The following is a 17,846-nucleotide window of genomic DNA, read 5'->3' on the forward strand; positions in this document are numbered from 1 at the left end:
AATTGATTAAAACCTCATGATTTAGGGTTTAAACGACGTATCTAAGGGGTTAAACGAAATAGGAAAAGACCAAAAGACCCCTGAATTAACTGCTGTCGGAGTGATATACGGATTGGACCTACGGGCCGTAGGTCAATCTACGGTCCGTAGATTGCGTTCGTAAGTCAAGCCTGTTCGACAGGCCTTCACTAAAACGGGCATAACTTTTTACTCGGAGGTCGGAATTTAGCAAACTCGGTGGCGTTGGAAAGATAATTCAATTATATATCTAACCACAGGTTATGGGACACATAATTCATTTTGTGCTAAGAGTTATGACCATCTGAAGTTGACCCATCAGAATTTTCAGCTAACTGGCTGCTAACCTTCGATCTACAGTCAGACCTACGGACCGTGGATCGAATGACGGTCCATGCTGGTCAACCGTAGTTCGGGACTGAAGTTGGGCTTTTGGGGCATCGATCCACGGACACGAACTACGGTCCGTGACCTGACCTACGGACCGTAAGTCCGGCCGTGGGTCAACACTTAGCCAAATTTCTGAGCTGGTTTGGGGAGGGGTTGCAGTGGTGAACCACGAACCACCAGCACGGGCCGTGGTCTGACCTACGGTCCATGGATGGTGACCGTAAGTTGCACCTGCAACTTCTCAAAATCTGCATTTTTGTCTATTTTGAATACGGGGTGTTACAACTACGAAGAAAGGTTCGGGTTTTAGTTAGAAAATTTTCTGGGGTGTTACATTTTTTATCTCAAAAAATTTTATGAGGACCTTCGTATTGAGTTGAGGAACCATCACGTATACTCACAACATAATTTTCACGCCAATTTCCGCATCTACAGGCTTTTTTTAGGAATTTTGTAAATTCTTCTATTTTTCGTGTGTATTAGCCTATGGATATGGTGCCCGGAGCACAAATTTTTTTCTCTCAAAAAGCATTATGAGGACCTCCGTATTGAGTTGGGGAACCATCACGTATACCCACTATTTTTTCATGCCCATTTCCACATCTACACTCTGTCTTTTAGGAATCTCCCAAATTCCTCTATTTTTGCGTGTATTAGCCTATGGATTTGGCGCCCTAAGCGCCCCATATTCTTTTACAAAAAACTTTATGAGGACCTCCGTATTGAGTTAGGAAACCATCACATATACTTACACCATTTTTTTCATGCCCATTTTTGGATGTACATGCTCTTTTTTAGGAATCGTGCAAATTTAATTGTTTTTCGTGTGTATTTGCCCACAGATTTGGCACCTGGAGCACCTACTTTTTTTTTCTCAAAAAACTTTATGAGGACCTTCGAATTGAGCTGGGAAACTATCACGTACACTCAAACCATTTTTTTCATGCCCATTTCCGCATCTACAACCCCCCTTTTAGGAATCGCGCAAATTCTTTTTTTTTTCATGTGTATTAGACCATTGATCAGGCGCCCGAGGAACCCAAAATTTTTTTCTCAAAAAACTTTATGAGGACCTCCGTATTGAGTTGGGGAAATATCACGTATATTCAAAGCATATTTTTCACGACCATTTCCACATCTATAGGCCTTTTTCAAGAATCACGCTGATTTCTCTATTCTTCGTGTGTATTAAACTATGAATCTGGTGCTTGGAGCATAATTTGTTTTTTCTCAAAAATCTTTATAAGGACCTCCGTATTGAGTTGGTCAACCATCACAAATACTCACACCAAGTTTTTCATGCCCATTTCCGCATCTACATGCCCTTTTTTAGGAGTCCCCCAAATTTCTCTATTTCTCGTGTGTATTAGCCCATGGATTTGGCACCCTGAGCACCCAAAAACTTTTTCTCAAAAAACTTTATGAGGACCTCCGTATTGAGTTAGGGAATCATCACGTATACTCAAACCATATTTTAACGTTCATTTCCGAATGTACAAACCCTTTTTAGGAATCACACAAATTTCTCTATTTTTTTGTGAATATTAGCCTTTCGATCTGGCGCTCAGAGCACCTAGATATATTTCTCAAAAAACTTTATAAGGACGTCCATATTGAGTTGAGAAACCATTACACATATTCACACCATTTTTTTCATGCCTAATTCTGCATTTATGAGTCCCTTTTTAGAAATCACGCAAATTCTTCTATTTTTCGTGCGAATTAGCCCATGGATCTGGCGCCCAGAGCACCTACAATTTTTTTATCGAAAAAATTTATGAGGACCTCTGTACTGAGTTGAGGAACCATCACGTATACTCACACCATTTTTTTCACCCCATTTCCGCAACTACTTGCCCTTTTTTAGGAATCCCCCAAATTTCTCTATTTTTTGTGTGTTAAGCCCATGGATCTGGTGCTCGGAGAAGCCAAAAATGTCTTCTTTAAAAATTTTATGAGCACATCTGTACTGAGTTGGGAACCATCACGTATTGTCACACCATTTTTTTACGGCCATTTCTGCATCTACAAGTCTTTTTAGGAATTGCGCAAATTACTCTATTTTCGTGTGTATTAGCCCACGGATCTAGAGCCTGGAGCACGCAAAACTTTTTTCTAAAAATTTTTTATGAGAATCTCCGTATTGAGTTGGGAAACCATCATGCATACTCACATTATTTTTTTCACACTATTTCTGCATCTACATCCTCTTTTTTAGGAATCTCACAAACTCTTGTATTTTTTGTGTGTATTAGCCTATGGATCTAGCTCCCGGTGCACCAACATTTTTTTCTCAAAAAATATTTTGAGGTCCTCTGTATTGATTTGGGAAATCATCACGTATACTCACATAATTTTTTCACGCCTATTTCCGCATCTACAAACCTTTTTTAGGAATCATGATTTTTTTTTTCCATATGTATTAGCCCATTGATCTGGCATCAGGTCCACCCAATTTTTTTTCCTCTAAAACTTTTTTGGGGATGTTTGTATTCAGTTGGGGAACCATCGTGTATACTCACACTTTTTTTCATGCCCATTTCCGCATCTACAGGCCCTTTTTGAGGAATTTCAAAAATTCCTCTATTTTTAGTGAGTATTAGCCATGGATCTCGCGCCCGGAGCACCTAATTTTTTTTCTCTTAAAAAACTTTATGAGAACCTCCGTATTGTGTTGGGAAACATCACGTATATTCACACCATTTTTTCATGTCCATTTCTGCATCTACAAGCCACTTTTTAGGAATTGCGCAAATTCCTCTATTTTTCGTGTGTATTATCCCATGGATCTGGCGCCCGAAGCATTTAATTTTTTTTTCTCAAAAAACTATATGAGGACCTCCGTATTGAGTTGGGGAACCATCACGTATACTTACACCATTTTTTTCACTTCCATTTCCGCATTTATAAGCCATTTTTTAAGAATTCCATAAATTCCTCTGTTTTTTGTGTGTATTAGTCTATGGATTTAGCGTTGGGAGAATCCAATTTTTTTTTTCAAAAAACTTTATGAGGACCTCAGTCTTGAATTGGTGAACCATCACGTATATTCACACAATTTTTTTCATGCCTATTTCCTTATCGACATGCCCTTTTTTAGGAATATCGCAAATTCTTCTATTTTTCGTGTGTATTAGCCCATGGATCTGGTGCCCGGAGCACCCAATTTTTTTCTCAAAAAACTTTATGAGGACCTTCGTATTGTGTTGGGGAACCATCACGTATACTCACACCATTTTTTTCACACCTATTTCCTCATCTACAGCCTCCTTTTTAGGAATCACACAAATTTTTTTTTTCTCGTGTGGATTAGACCATGGATCTGGGGTCCGAAGAACCCAATTTTTTTCTCAAAAAACTTTATGAGGACCTCCGTATTTAGTTGGGAAACCATCACATATACTCAAAGCATATTTTTCACGACCATTTTCGCATCTACAGTTCTTTTTCAGGAATCACTCCAATTCCTCTATTTTTCGTGTGTATTAGCCTATGGATCTGGCACCTGGAGCACCAATTTTTTTTTCTCAAAAAGCTTTATGAGGACCTCCGTATTGAGATGGTGATCCATCACAGATACTCACACCATTTTTTTCATGCCCATTTCCGCATCTATATGCCTTTTTTTAGGAGTCCCCCAAATTCCTCTATTTTTCGTGCATATTAGCCCATGGATTTGGCGCCCTGAGCACCCAAATTTTTTTTCTCAAAAAACTTTATGAGGACCTCTGTATTGAGTTAGGGAACCATCACGTATACTCAAACCATTTTTTTAACGTCAATTTCCGGATGTACATGCCCTTTTTTAGGATTCACGCAAATTTCTCTATTTTTCATGTATATTAGCCTTTGAATCTGGCGCACGGAGCACCCAAATATTTTTTTCTCAAAAAACTTTATGAGGAAGTTCGTATTGAGTTGAGGAACCATCTCGCAGTGTCACATCATTTCTTTCATGCCTATTTCCGCATCTACATGTCCCTTTTTAGTAATCGCGTATATTCTTCTATTTTTCGTGTGTATTAGTCCATGGATTTGGCTCCTAGAGCACCTACAATATTTTTATCGAAAAATTTTATGAGGATCTCTACATTGAGTTGGGGAACCATCACAAATACTCACACCATTTTTGTCACGCTATTTTCGCATCTACTTGCCCTTTTTTAGGAATCCCCCAAATTCCTCTATTTTTTGTGTGTATTAGGCCATAAATCTGGTGTCCAGAGCACCTAAATTTTTTTTCTCTAAAAACTTTATGAGCACATCTGTACTTAGTTGGGGAACTATCACGTATACTCACGCAATTTTTTTTTTCACGGCCATTTCGGAATTGACATGCCTTTTTAGGAATAGCACAAATTATTCTATTTTTCGTGTGAATTAGCCCACGAATCTGGTGTTGGAGCACACAAAAGTTTTTTCTTAAAATATTTATGAGGACCTCCGTATTGAGTTGGGGAACCATCATGTATACTCATATCATTTTTTTCATATAATTTCTACATCTACAGGCCCTTTTTTAGGAATCCCACAAATTCCTCTATTTTTTGTTTGTATTATCCCATGGATTTAGCGTCCGGAGCACCCAAGTTTTTTTTTTCTCAAAAAAGATTTTAGGTCCTTCGTATTGATTTGGGGAACCATCACTTATACTCACACCATTTTTTTCACACCCATTTCCGCATCTATAGGCCTTATTTTAGGAATCTTGCAAATTCCTCTATTTTTTGTGTGTATTAGCTCATGGATCTGGAGCCCACAATTTTTTTTCTCAAAAAACTTTATGAGGACCTCCGTATTGTGTTGGGGAATCATCATGTATACTCACACTATTTTTTTCATGCCCATTTCCGCATCTATAGGCCCTTTTTTAGGAATCCCAAAAATTTCTCTATTTTTATTGTGTATTAGCCCATAGATCTGGTGGTCGAAACCCCCAAAATGTTTTTCTCAAAAAACTTTATGACGACATCCGTATTGAGTTAAGGAACTATCACGTATACTCACACCATTTTTTTCACGCCTATTTCCGCATCTACAGGCATTTTTTTAGGAATCCTTCAAATTCATCTATTTTTCGTGTGTATGTATCAGCCCATGAATTTGGCGCTTGGAGCACCCAATTTTTTTTCTCAATAATCTTTATGAGGTTCTTTATATTGAGTTGGGAACCATCACGTATACTCATACCAAATTTTTCACACCTATTTTCGCATCTACAAGCCCTTTTTTAGGAGTTTAGCAAATTCCTCTATTTTTCATGTGTATTAGCCCATGGATCTGGCACCCGGAGCACCCAAAATTATTTATTCAAAAAATTTAATGAGGACCTCCATATTGAGTTGGGGAACCATCACGAATACTTACACCATTTTTTCACGCCCATTTCCGCTTCTTCAGGCCTTTTTTCAGGAATCCCACAAATTCCTCTATTTTTCGTGTGTATTAGCTCATGGATCTAGCGCTCGGAGCTCTCAATTTTTTTTTCTCAATAAACTTTATGAGGACCTCCGTAATAAGTTGAAGAAGCATTACATACAATCCCACCATTTTTGAAGCATATTTTCGCATTTACGATTCAACTTTTAGGAATTACACGATTTTCTTGATTTTTCATGTGTATTCGCCTAATGGATCAGGCGTCTTAGAGCACCCAATTTTTTTTTGAAAAAAACTTATGAGGGCCTCTGTAATGAGTTGAGGAAGCAAAACATATAGTCCCACCATTTTTTCAGGCATATAACAATCTTTTAGAAATTACACGACTTTGCTTGGTTCTTTATGTGTATAAGCCCATGGATCTGGCGGCTCAAAGTACCTAAAAAAATTATGAACAAACTTTATGAGGTCCTCTGTAATGAGTTGGGGAAGCTTTACATTTTGTACCACTATTTTTTCAGGCATATTTTAGAATATAACATTCAACTTTTAGGAATTACGTGACTTTCTTGATTTTTTGTGTCTCGGAGTACCCAATTTGTTTTTCTGAAAAACTTTATGAGGACCTTTGCATTGAGTTGGGGTAACGTTACGTACAATCCTACCATTTTTCAGGTATATTTTGAATTTATGAGTCAATTTTTAGAAATTACGCTACTTTCTTGATTTTTCACGTGTATTGGCCCTTGGATCTGGTGCCTCGGAGCACTAGATTTTAGTTTTTCTGAAAAAGCTTTCTGAAGACATCCGTAATGAGTTTGGGAAATATTACGTATAGTCTCACTGTTTTTTTAATATATACATAAGCATTTACGAGTCGAATTTTAGAAATTACACAATGTAACACCTCGGTCTTGGAAAGAACTAATTTTAGAAAGAACTAAATTGGAAAGAACTAAATTGAGATTTTTGCAAGTTAGACTTAAATTGTGAGTTTAGGGTCAACTTCAAACGATCATAACTTTCAGCACAGGATGAGTTAGGTGGACCATGAGATATCAAATGAAAGATCTTTGAGTCTTCTTTTCAACACCACCGAGTTTGCTAAATTCTGAGTTTGATTGAAGGAGATATTCCCGTTTGAATTCAGCCTTTCCAGTTAAGGAAATTCATTCAAGTTAAGGAGGGGCATTTTTGTCTTTTTCTTACCCCACTAGCCTAACTCGTCTTTAGTAATATTTTAGGGGTTTGAACTGACTTATTTCAGTTTTCACATTTCCTAAACACGCTTAGAGTTTTAGAGAGAAGTTCAAGAAAAGGTTCAAAGCATTCAAGGTTTTTTTGCAATTGTTGAGGGATTTCGCCAAAGATTTGATCCTAACGAGGTATGTAAGCTTTCATAATGATGGGTTCGTTCACCCTCACACCTATCATGAGTTTCTTGAGTTAATTTCGTCCATGAAAATCCATGTATTGAGTTTCTTGATAAGTTCTGTTCTTAAATCTTTAATAATGGATTTGATGAGTTCTTGAGGTTAATGCTATGAGTTTGAGGGTTGTTTTCAGTAGATTTCTGTGCACTTATGTTGGGTATACGAATATAAGATAGTTAGGAAGAAACCAATCGATTCTAGGTGGATTAGGGCCAAAAATCGAAAAGAAAAATTCGTCGAAACGTTCTGAGGAAGGGGTAGCGCGACGTGCCACTGATGCACCAAAGTGGCTGGTGCGCCGCGCCTGCAGTGCGCCAGAAATGGTGTTCTGAAGTTCATCGGTTGGTGCCCCGCGCCCTCAGTGCGCCAGGGTCGTTTGCCCCCACTTCTTTTCTGTCGTTTGTTCCGTCTAAGTCCTTTTAAAATGTATCCTTGCTCTCTTACTGATTTCAACTATCCAAACTACACCAAATCATTGAGAAATCCGTCTATCCAAATCATAATTCTTGAACTCACATTTTCAAATTCAAGATAGAGTTAAGAGTAAAGTTCGAGGGAGTTCTTTTGAGTCATTTAAGAAGTCTTTTGCAAACTTTTAAAACTTGTTTTAAGACTTGAGTACTTGAGTTATGAGGATGAGGGGAGTTGAGTTTCATTTTTCAAAATGAATATATGGGAACTAAGTATTCCCAAGAGTAAATACTTTTACATTTAAAATGAGAGGAAACCTTGGTTTCCAAATGAGTTCATGAGGAGTTTTGAGCACTATCTCTTTTAAGAGAACCTTTTGAGTAAAATCTCAAAGTATGAGGATGATGAAATATTTTTAAACATATGAGCATGAGTTATATTATTGGGAGTAGTATTGAGCACCGATATGGGGACAAGTTCAGACAACTCAAAGTCCTCATAAACCATGTATGTCAACATGGGTAAATGGTCATACTTTTTAGATGATTCCTTATTTCTTTTTAAGTATAGCTTAATGGATCCACTTAGTTGAGAATGTCTTATACTCCGGCAAGGTATAGGACAGTTCTGGCAGCGTGGGCGAGACGCTTTATCATCACGTTGCTTATAGTGATGGTTGTCAGTTAGAAAATCTCCCAAATATGAGTAAATAGTTATTATTGCATTTTTAAATACTTTGAGTTGTTATTCACTGTTTTAAAAGCTTTTATTATACTACATCTTTTATTGTTGCTTTATATTGAGTTGAGTATTGTTGAACTGAGTTGAATATTTTCTGAGTTGAGTACCCTTGAGTATCCTTGAGTGTCTTTGAGTTGAGTGGAGATGAGGTAAGTATGTTCTTTCTTTCTCTCGGATCAAGCTTATGTCTGTGCTTTAAAATTCCCTTTGCATGCTCGTACATTTCATGTACTGACGCCATTTGGTCTACATCTTTGATACCACTTGCTGTTCAAAGTTGCTTTGGTGAGCCTCCTTGCTTCCGGAGGATTCCCATTTACTTTTCAGTTTTTGTTAGGATGTCGTGGGTCTTGTCCTGACTTCCATCATTGTCATTAGAGGCTTCATGGATAGTAGTATTTTGAGGAGTCTTTTTCATTTCTTTGTTAAATGTTTAAGACTTGAGTTAACCAGTTATGTTATTTAACATTTCAGACTATATTGAGCTAAACTGGTTTTAGTAATGATGTTGTTATGAGTTGAGTTACTTTTGAGGTTCATTTATTGTTAAGTTAATGAGTTGAGCTTGGCCAAGGGTTCGCTTGGGGCCAATAATGGTTCTCGAGTGTCAGCCGCGTCTAGGGTGTAGGCTCGGGGCGTGACACATAACTTTTTTGGTTTTTCGTGTTTTAGCCCATGGATCTGGCGCCTCAGAGCACCCAAAAAAAATATTCTGAAAAAACTTTAAGAGGACCTCCGTAATGAGTTGGGAAAACATTATCCCACTATTTTTTCAAGCATATTTTCGCATTTACGAGCTATCATTTAGGAATAACGTGACTTTCTAGATTTTCGTGTGTATTATCCCATGGATCAGACGTCTCAGAGCACCTAATTTTTTTTCTAAAAAAACTTTATGAGGACCTCTATAATGAATTGGGGAAGCATTACGTATAATGCCACTGTATTTTTAGGTATATTTTCATATTTAAGAGCCAACTTTTAGGAATTACGCCAGTTTTTTGGTTTTCATGTGTATTAGCCCATAGATCTGGCGCCTCAGAGCGCCCAAAATTATTTTTTTGAAAAACTTTATGAGGACCTCTGTAATGAGTTGGGGAAGTATTACATACAATCCCACCATTTTTTCAGGCATATTTTCGCATTTACGAGCCAATTTTTAGGAATGACGCAAGTTTCTTGATTTTTCGTGTGTATTAGCCCATGTATTTGGCGCTTCAGAGCACCCGAAACTTTTTTCTGAAAAAAATTTATGAAGACCTCTGTAATGAGTTGAGGAAGCACTACATATAGTCCCACCGTTTTTTTCAGGCATATTTTCGCATTTACGATCCAACTTTTAGGAATTATGCAACTTTCTTGATTTTTGGTGTGTATTAGCCCATGGATCTGACGCCTTGGAGCACCCAAATATATTTTTTGAAAAAACTTATGAGAACCTCTGTAATGAGTTAGGGAAACATTACGGACAATCCTACCATTTTCTCAAGCATATTTTCGCATTTAAGGGCCAATTTTAGGTATGACGCGATTTTCTTGGTTTTTTTCGTATGTATTAGCCCATAGATCTGACGCCTCAAAGCACCCAAAAATATTTCCAAAAAAACTTTATGAGGACCTCCATAATGAGTTGGGGAAGCATTACGTACAATTCTACCATTTTTTCATGCATATTTTTGCATTTACGTGCCAACTTTAAGAAACTACGCGACTTTCTTGATTTTTTCATGTGTATTAGCCCGTAGATATTGTGCATCGAATCACCCAAAAAAATTATGAAAAAGCTTTATGAGGACTGTTATACTAACAAAGCTCGAGCAATGAATGTTATTATTTCTAGATGTGATCTCAAGTTAATGCTACAATAATAATTTAGTAAAATTTGTATGTGATTGCGCAAAAGTTATTAATAATCGTGGTGTTTGAGATAATATGTGTGCTCCTCAACTAATTTCATACTAATGTAATTGTCTAAGAACTATTTCGATCTAATTGTGTAGGTATAGGTTTCCATTAAACCCCTGTCAAGGGCAAGATACAGAACAGAGTAAATTCAGGGCAGACTACCCTTACTGTATCTGTCCTGCTTTATTTCATATTGCTTATGTATGCACAGTATCATAAGCAGCATTCAGGCACAGTAGCATATGCAACATTCAAGCACCGAATTCATGTGAACCCAGTACCTTTTAACTCCGCAGCATAAGTTCATGGGTAAAATATCTCTAAAACTTGCAACAAATAACATGTTTGCATCCGTAGTTCTAAAAGTATAACGAGTTAATAAATACTAGAAACATGACATTCGAATTCATCTGAACCTAGTACTTTTAACTCGAAGCATAAGTTTATGTATAAAATTTCACTAAAATTGCAACAAGTAAGAGGTTTGAATCTGTAATTTTAAAAGTACAGATTCAAACCTGACATAAGTTTAGATCAATGTCATAATGATTTAGTCGGGTCTCAATATGGGTAACCAGATACTGGTTGAGAAACCAAAAAAAAAAAAAAACTCATCAACAATGTGACTTTAGTTTGAAACTCAAATGTTTCTTCATTAATACAAGGCAGAGTTCCTTGAATTGTGAAACTCCTGCATCTGTTTGCATTCCTCAACTTCTACGATCGAATATCGAAAACAAAAACCTTGTTTGAAAAACAGGCAGCAACCTTGTTGCCTTCCTTGTTCCAGCACACATTATAAATACCGCCATCTCCTTTGTAAGTTTTTACAATTTTGGCGTCCTTCACTGACCATATATGCATGCAGTTATCCAATGACCCACTTGCCAAGTAGTCACCGTTCGGACTGAATGCAACAGAGTAAACAACTTCCCTGGATTTAAAATGGAAGAGAACCTACTCAGTAAAAAACAAAAACACTCAACAAGAACGATACTGTTAATTTATTCTTTAATCCCCACCCAAATAAGAGGAATAGGCATATAGGTATCGATAGTACAATTGAGTATGAGTATACAAACCCCATAATACTCGAGCCTGTAATTTGACAGTGAAAGTGTAATTTTATTGAGAGTGCCTTAATATTTCGTGTGTCCAAGTAGACATAATGAGTTCAGATCCATTACCTGTGACCGTTCAAGCTGTGAAAAAGACGCCCTTGTTCAACATCCCATAGCTTCACGGTTGAGTCAAACGAAGCACTACACAGACAGAAAATTAAAACAAAACCACTAAGCTCAAATAAGTAAAAGGTTAGGTGCAATACATTAAATCAGCACACATCAAAATCCATTTCCTAGACGGTTAAAGTGAAATTGTATCTCTATGGATTATTTTTACTCGCAAAGGGACTATGGGCCAGATTGCAATTATTCCAAATTTTGGAACTCAACTCTTGGGGCTTTAAAATTCGTTGGCGCGTTAAGTGTGCCTTTGACAACAGTGTACCAAAAAGAACTTCAGAGGTAAGTCAGTCCCAACAGAAGGCATGAATATATCTTATATAACCAAACAGAAGGCTTACGTGCACAGCGAAGACCATAAGGGTTCTGCTTATGGATAGTTTTTTCAGGCTCACGGTAGAAGTAAGCGGGATTTAGAATTCCATGCTGGTTCGACACCAGAATCAAGCAAGGGACATATTGGGGTTCATACATTTGTTACTAACTAGCAGGCTAGAAGCCTCAAGTGCAAACCGAGCAGGGGTTTGAAAGGACTAAACAGAAGTGTTGTATAAAATGGAATGGTGGGAGCACTTTCTTATACACAGTGAAAATTGTGTCTAGCAAAATATAGAATCTTTATCGCTTAGCGATGAACCTTATGTTACCACCACCTATGAATTCATTAAAATAGATTGAATACCTTGCTAGCAACAACTTTTTATTCGGATTGCTTGTACCAGCGCCAGTTGGACTCCATTTGATGGTATTTATCTCCTAAAAGAAAAAACATAACAGTCAGCAGCTGATGTCTGATTTGATTAAATGAATCAGCAAAGTCCACAAAGAAAAAGAAAGAACAAAAATAGATACTTTGCTGTGTTCTCTGAAATCATGCAAGCAGACATCCTTTTTCATGCTCCATATCTGCACAGAAACAATGAATAATTTTATACAACACAATAAACAGAATTTCTTGGAAACAACATAATCAAAGTCCTGCGCCGGAAAAGGTGAAGCTAAAATTCAACTTTCTCTAATCTGGACTTGTGTAATTTGTTGACTCCTTAGGCACTATTGTTTCACTAATCTAGGCAATGAAGATTTCTTTTTCTGTTATCCGAGAAATCCCCGAGGGCCAGTGGCACACCACAACACCTCTCTACCTTAAATGGAATTACCTTAACTGTGGTATCTTCAGAGCATGAAGCCAGCAAGGAACCTGAGGGGTCCCACTTGATAGCATTGATCTCATTCTGCAATGGCAAAGTCGCAAAGGATATTAAGTTTGCACTTTGCACAGACAGTAAAAGTACAGTGATCCAATTTAGTTTTCTTAATAAGCTTTAACCCTCCAATAGCAACTAAATATTTATTAAAGAAATTTTCCCACAAAAAGTAACAAATGGGACCATACCTTATGTCCTGAGAATCTTTTGACTGGTTGATTCTCCCCAACTTTACAAACATAAATCTTGTTATCAGTGGAGCCGACCGCAAAAGAACTGTTGTCAAGCCAATCAACATCAAGCATACCTGAATGGGGTTGTATAACAACAGTGAGAAAATATGCAAAACAAGGGAAATATAAAATCTATCCTTGACAAGCTATGAGGTGAAATATAAAGGAAAATTATTTCTTTAAGACAGAACAAGGGCAACAAAACACCTGAATTAAAATTAAATTGCTGCTTCGATTCTCCAGACTTCACATTCCAAACAACGGCAGTTCTATCAGTACTACCGCTGAGGAGATAATCACCTTTCTTGTTCCATTTCAAAGAGAAGATTGTCCCTTCATGTTTGGTAAGAGTTTTAAGCAATAAGCCTGGATGAAAAGTCAGTTATAGGTATCAGTAAGAGAAAACAATCTAGTTTGATGACATGATGACAACACGAGTATTCCTCCATGCCTCTTACCAGATCGGTTCCAGATTCTGGCGTGGCCATCGTAAGAACCTGTCGCAAGCAGGGTACCCTTGCTCTGTACAAGAAAAAGTCATAAATACAAGATTGAATAATAACAAGAAAATCAAACTGGTAAGCACGAGCAATGCAGTCTAATTTCAGAAATGCCACCAGAAAAGTATAGATCAACGGAAGTCAGCCCAAAACAAGCAGTAGAAAACTCACATTCCAATCAAGTGTTGTAACATCGTTGTTTTCCTCAGTTGCTCTACTTTCCAAATGCTTCAAAACCTTAACATTTGGAGGCATCCTCTGGATAGTAGAGTTACCTGGACCATCGCCAATAGTCCAAATTCTAGCAGTAGAGTCTCCAGACCTAAATTGATATTACACATGGTTAGCTATAAGAGAGATGGTTCCTTAGAAGAGTCTAAAACTACTCTCAACTTGGAAGTGTCATTATAATAGAATTATTTAACCACATGCTACTATCATGATATCACCGACCAATTAGATATTCGAAGTCCCTGCACTTATGATGATTATTTCTAAAAGTTGTAAAATCACAAGAGAATTAGAAATAATAGTATGAGTATGAACATGAGTTGATTCATAGACGAGAGCAACAAAAGAAAGAAATGGAACTAATACTTACCCAGATGCAAGAAGTGACCCTTCCGGACTCCAAGCACAGATAAAAACCTGGCATGAGTTTAGGAACAAGAGAAATTTGTAATGTTAATATAGAAGACAGAAAAGATATGAGATTTATCATTCTGGCTATTAAGAAATTATGGTGGACTAGAAGAACTTTATAGAGATATGGTCAAACCTCAGATGTATGCCCTTCCAAAGCCATTACATCACAGCTAGAAATTTCACACGGCAAAGAGGTTGAGTCTGTGCAGATATCCATAGGCTCCAAATCTATCATGCAACAAAATCAAAACTTAGTGTCCACAAGACCAACACAGAAATATGTAAAAGTATCAGCTTCATGCTCATAATGCTCATACAAGTAACAAATTAGCTGCAATGGGAATGTATTACCTCCGGCATTTCCATTTTTCTCCTTCTCCCTGTCTCTTGCAGGTTCTCGTTCATGGTCGAGCTCATTGTCAGCATTTGACTTATCTTTCTGAACCTTTTCCTTTTTCTCTTTAATCATTTGTTGCAACTCAGATACATTTTTTGTTATGAGATCCAAAGGTTCCAGAAACCTGAAGTCTTCATCCATATCGGTATCATCCTGCATTCCGTAGTTATTATTGGTTAGTCTAGAGTTATAAAAAGATCTAAACTTAAGCTAGAAAAATCAGAATATCAAAATGTTTGCCTTACATTGCTCAAATTGGTTTCCAATTCAAGATATTGAATACCCTTTTGCACAACTTTAACAAGAGCATTAAAAGGAATTCGATTTCCATCCACTGTGCTCTTATTGATCCTAGCCTCGTGTCCAAAAGAAAATGCTGAATGTAAGAATCCTGAAAATATATATCAGCAAACCAGTAGACTGATTAGATACTACTGTACTAGTCCATCACGATCAAAGTCAAGGTGTCAGCCAGCCTAATAGCAAATCATATTCAATGAAGCAACAACTGATATTATAAAGGACCAACCATAAACTAGAGTGTCTTGACCACCTAGGAAGATCACTAAAAGTAACTGAAATTTTGGTTGTTCAATCAAGCAAGAGAAGTTGAGTTTATCTCAATCTTCTTTAACATCTTTTTTCTTTTTCTAGTTCAAATAATCAGGAACGACTGTTCCAATGCCCCATACAGCAGGCAAAAACTAAACCAACAATTGAAATGAACACGAAAAGATGATTGTTTGTCATCCAGAAGAAAGAAAAGAAATATGCAGTTCAACTGAAAATGAAACAGAAAGCACATGACAGCCCAAAAACATCAGTGTCTTCACCATAGCAAGATCTGCCCCTTCTAGATTTAAAGTATTTTCAAACAGAATGACTTTCCAGCTATTATTTTAATACGTTCTGCCACTATCACTACTTTAATCATATATGTCAATTAGCAATTTAACTTCCGTCTATAGTCAAACACCATCCTACTCACCCCAGAACCTAATAGTCCTTATTTAAATAACCAAACTAGTCAATTTCTCTGTTACTAGTCATTCTTTATAATAGCCTATTTGGTCGGGCTTCTTCGAGGTTAAAAGCACATAAAAGGCACTCCTTTACATTTGAGATATTTGGCCAAAAAAATAAGGTGCTTTTTAGCAAAAACAAAACAAAACAAAGATTGTTTTCCTCCAAAAGTATTTTTTTGTAAAAGTTGTTTTGACAAAAGAAGTAGCTTGGCCAAACAGGCTCTAGATCTTAATAATATTCTGTCTCACATTTATTTTATTTTTCTTTAACAGAAAAACCAAGAAAATATAGGAAAGCCTTATCTGCCTTGTCAAAGCAGTAAAGACAGAACATTTTCTGCTACTGCAAATTGCCCAATCAGTCCTAGCCACTACCAGATGAAGTCAATTTTATTCTCGACAATGTTTGCACTAGAATACAGCAACAACAACAATAACATACCCAATGTATTCCCACAAGTGGGATAAGGGGAGGGTAGGATGTTTGCAGATTTTACCCCTACCTTCGAGGTACAGAGCTATTTCCGATAGACCCTTGGTTCGAAAAAACGCTTATCACTAGAATGGTTACAGAAAATTGCTTATATCGTAGAATTTAACTCGTTTAACAACAACATACCCAAGGGGTCTGTGCAGGGTGGTGTCTATGCAAACCTTACTCCTACCCTGTGCAGGTAAAGGACGATGTTTCCAAATACACCATAGTCTCAAGTAAAGCATATCAAAGCAACTGAATTCGTCTAACAGTGATTCAAAAAAATAATTTACCATATAAAACACCTTAAGGACTATAAAGAATACAAATTACGATTTGAATCCTACAAGATTGTACATGTTCTGAAGATGAAAATTGAATTACCTGATTCCTGGAGGTACCGGAAAACAATGTAGTTCAACAGGTCGGAGGTTAAAGAGGCCATTGTTTGTGAATCGGCGGCGGCGGCGGCGTTAAGTAAACAGAGATATAGGCTAGGCTACTACTACCTATGATATATTGAGAGAGGGAAAAAATGGAAAGTGGAATTTTTGGAGACACAACATTTATATATGAGACATTAGAATTAGAAATGTTTTCGTTCCAAAAGGCATTTCGAATGAAGTGTTGACTGTTGAATGACTAATGTACCCTCCAAGCTCCAACAAAAATTATTATTATTTTTAACAAAAACAGTTGGTTAAAACAAATACTATGCTGGCAAGAGTTGAATAGTTAAACATATTTAATCATATCCAAAAAAGGAGAGATGGATTCAGAATTTTAATGAGATGTTTAAAATTTTGGTAATATACCACAACACATTCAATTTACGGAAATCAAAATTTATTATCTAATTTAGATGAACCCCTCATACACTAAATGATGACAAGTTATTGGCATCCCTAACACCTACCTTTGAGGTAGAGAGGTTGTTTCCGAAAGATCCTTAGCTAAGAAAATGCTTATGCACTAGAATTTTTTTTGCAACTGTTAAAATATATGTGAACCACTTTTATAACGAGGATATATATTAGCTCTAAATCGCAAAGTACGGGTATAACATACCCTTTTCCCTTTTATAAATTCTATAAGTTTGACTATAAGAGAAGATTTCTAGTGATTATCACAGCTCTGAGCCCAGCAACCATGGGAGCCTTGCTTAGCTTCGAAAAACAGAGCTGGGTAACGCCAAAACAGCAAAAAAAAAAGTTTTGAAGAGTTTGTCAGACAACCATTAGACCATCCCAGGCTCCACGATCTAAGTTGTGACCCAACAACGGCCATCGGTGCTGTTAATCACACTCTAGTCTAACGGCCACGATTCATCCACTAGTCTTAATTTCCTGTCTCCTTAGAGGTTGTTACATGAAAATGTTTACTTTGCAGAATTTAACTCGACTAACAACAACAACAACATACCCAGTGCGTACACAAGCCTTACCTCTAATAGAAAAGCTATTTCGAAACACACTTTTGCCTCAAGTAAAACATATCAAATCAATTATAAAGTACTCATCTAACTAGTGATTCAAATTTCAAAACAAAATTGAATATATGAGGAACAAGCTCATAAACAGAAAATTGAAGTACCTGATTCATCGAAGTAACGGTAAACATTGTAATTCAGTTCGAGGTAATCAATACCATTGTTTGTGATTCGCTGGCAGAGTTAAGTAAAAGGGGGAAATGGAAAGAGGGAAATTTGAGAGAGACGCTATTTATATATGAGGCGTTAGAATTGGATTTGTTTTAGTTTCAAAAGGCAATTCAAATCAAGTGTCGATTGTTGAATGACTAAACTACCCAAACACATGGTTATAAAACAGAATATATGATGCT

At 36.9% G+C, this 17,846-nt stretch overlaps 1 protein-coding gene across 1 annotated transcript; it reads right to left on the reverse strand.

Annotated features, from left to right (window-relative positions):
- Positions 1-10,994: 10,994 nt before the first annotated feature.
- Positions 10,995-16,449, reverse strand: LOC125862834 (WD40 repeat-containing protein HOS15-like). The gene is made up of 14 exons (XM_049542957.1): positions 16,389-16,449; positions 14,750-14,895; positions 14,459-14,657; positions 14,241-14,335; positions 14,064-14,110; positions 13,634-13,784; positions 13,421-13,484; positions 13,170-13,328; positions 12,918-13,036; positions 12,682-12,756; positions 12,374-12,427; positions 12,204-12,277; positions 11,465-11,539; positions 10,995-11,211 (listed from the first exon to the last, which is right to left on the reverse strand). The coding sequence occupies exons 1-14, from the start codon at positions 16,447-16,449 to the stop codon at positions 10,995-10,997; spliced, it is 1,536 nt and encodes a 511-aa protein (XP_049398914.1).
- Between the last annotated feature and the right edge of the window lie 1,397 nt (positions 16,450-17,846).

Source organism: Solanum stenotomum, chromosome 4, assembly GCF_019186545.1.
Source record: "Solanum stenotomum isolate F172 chromosome 4, ASM1918654v1, whole genome shotgun sequence".
In the NCBI taxonomy this organism is placed as follows: Eukaryota; Viridiplantae; Streptophyta; class Magnoliopsida; order Solanales; family Solanaceae; genus Solanum; species Solanum stenotomum.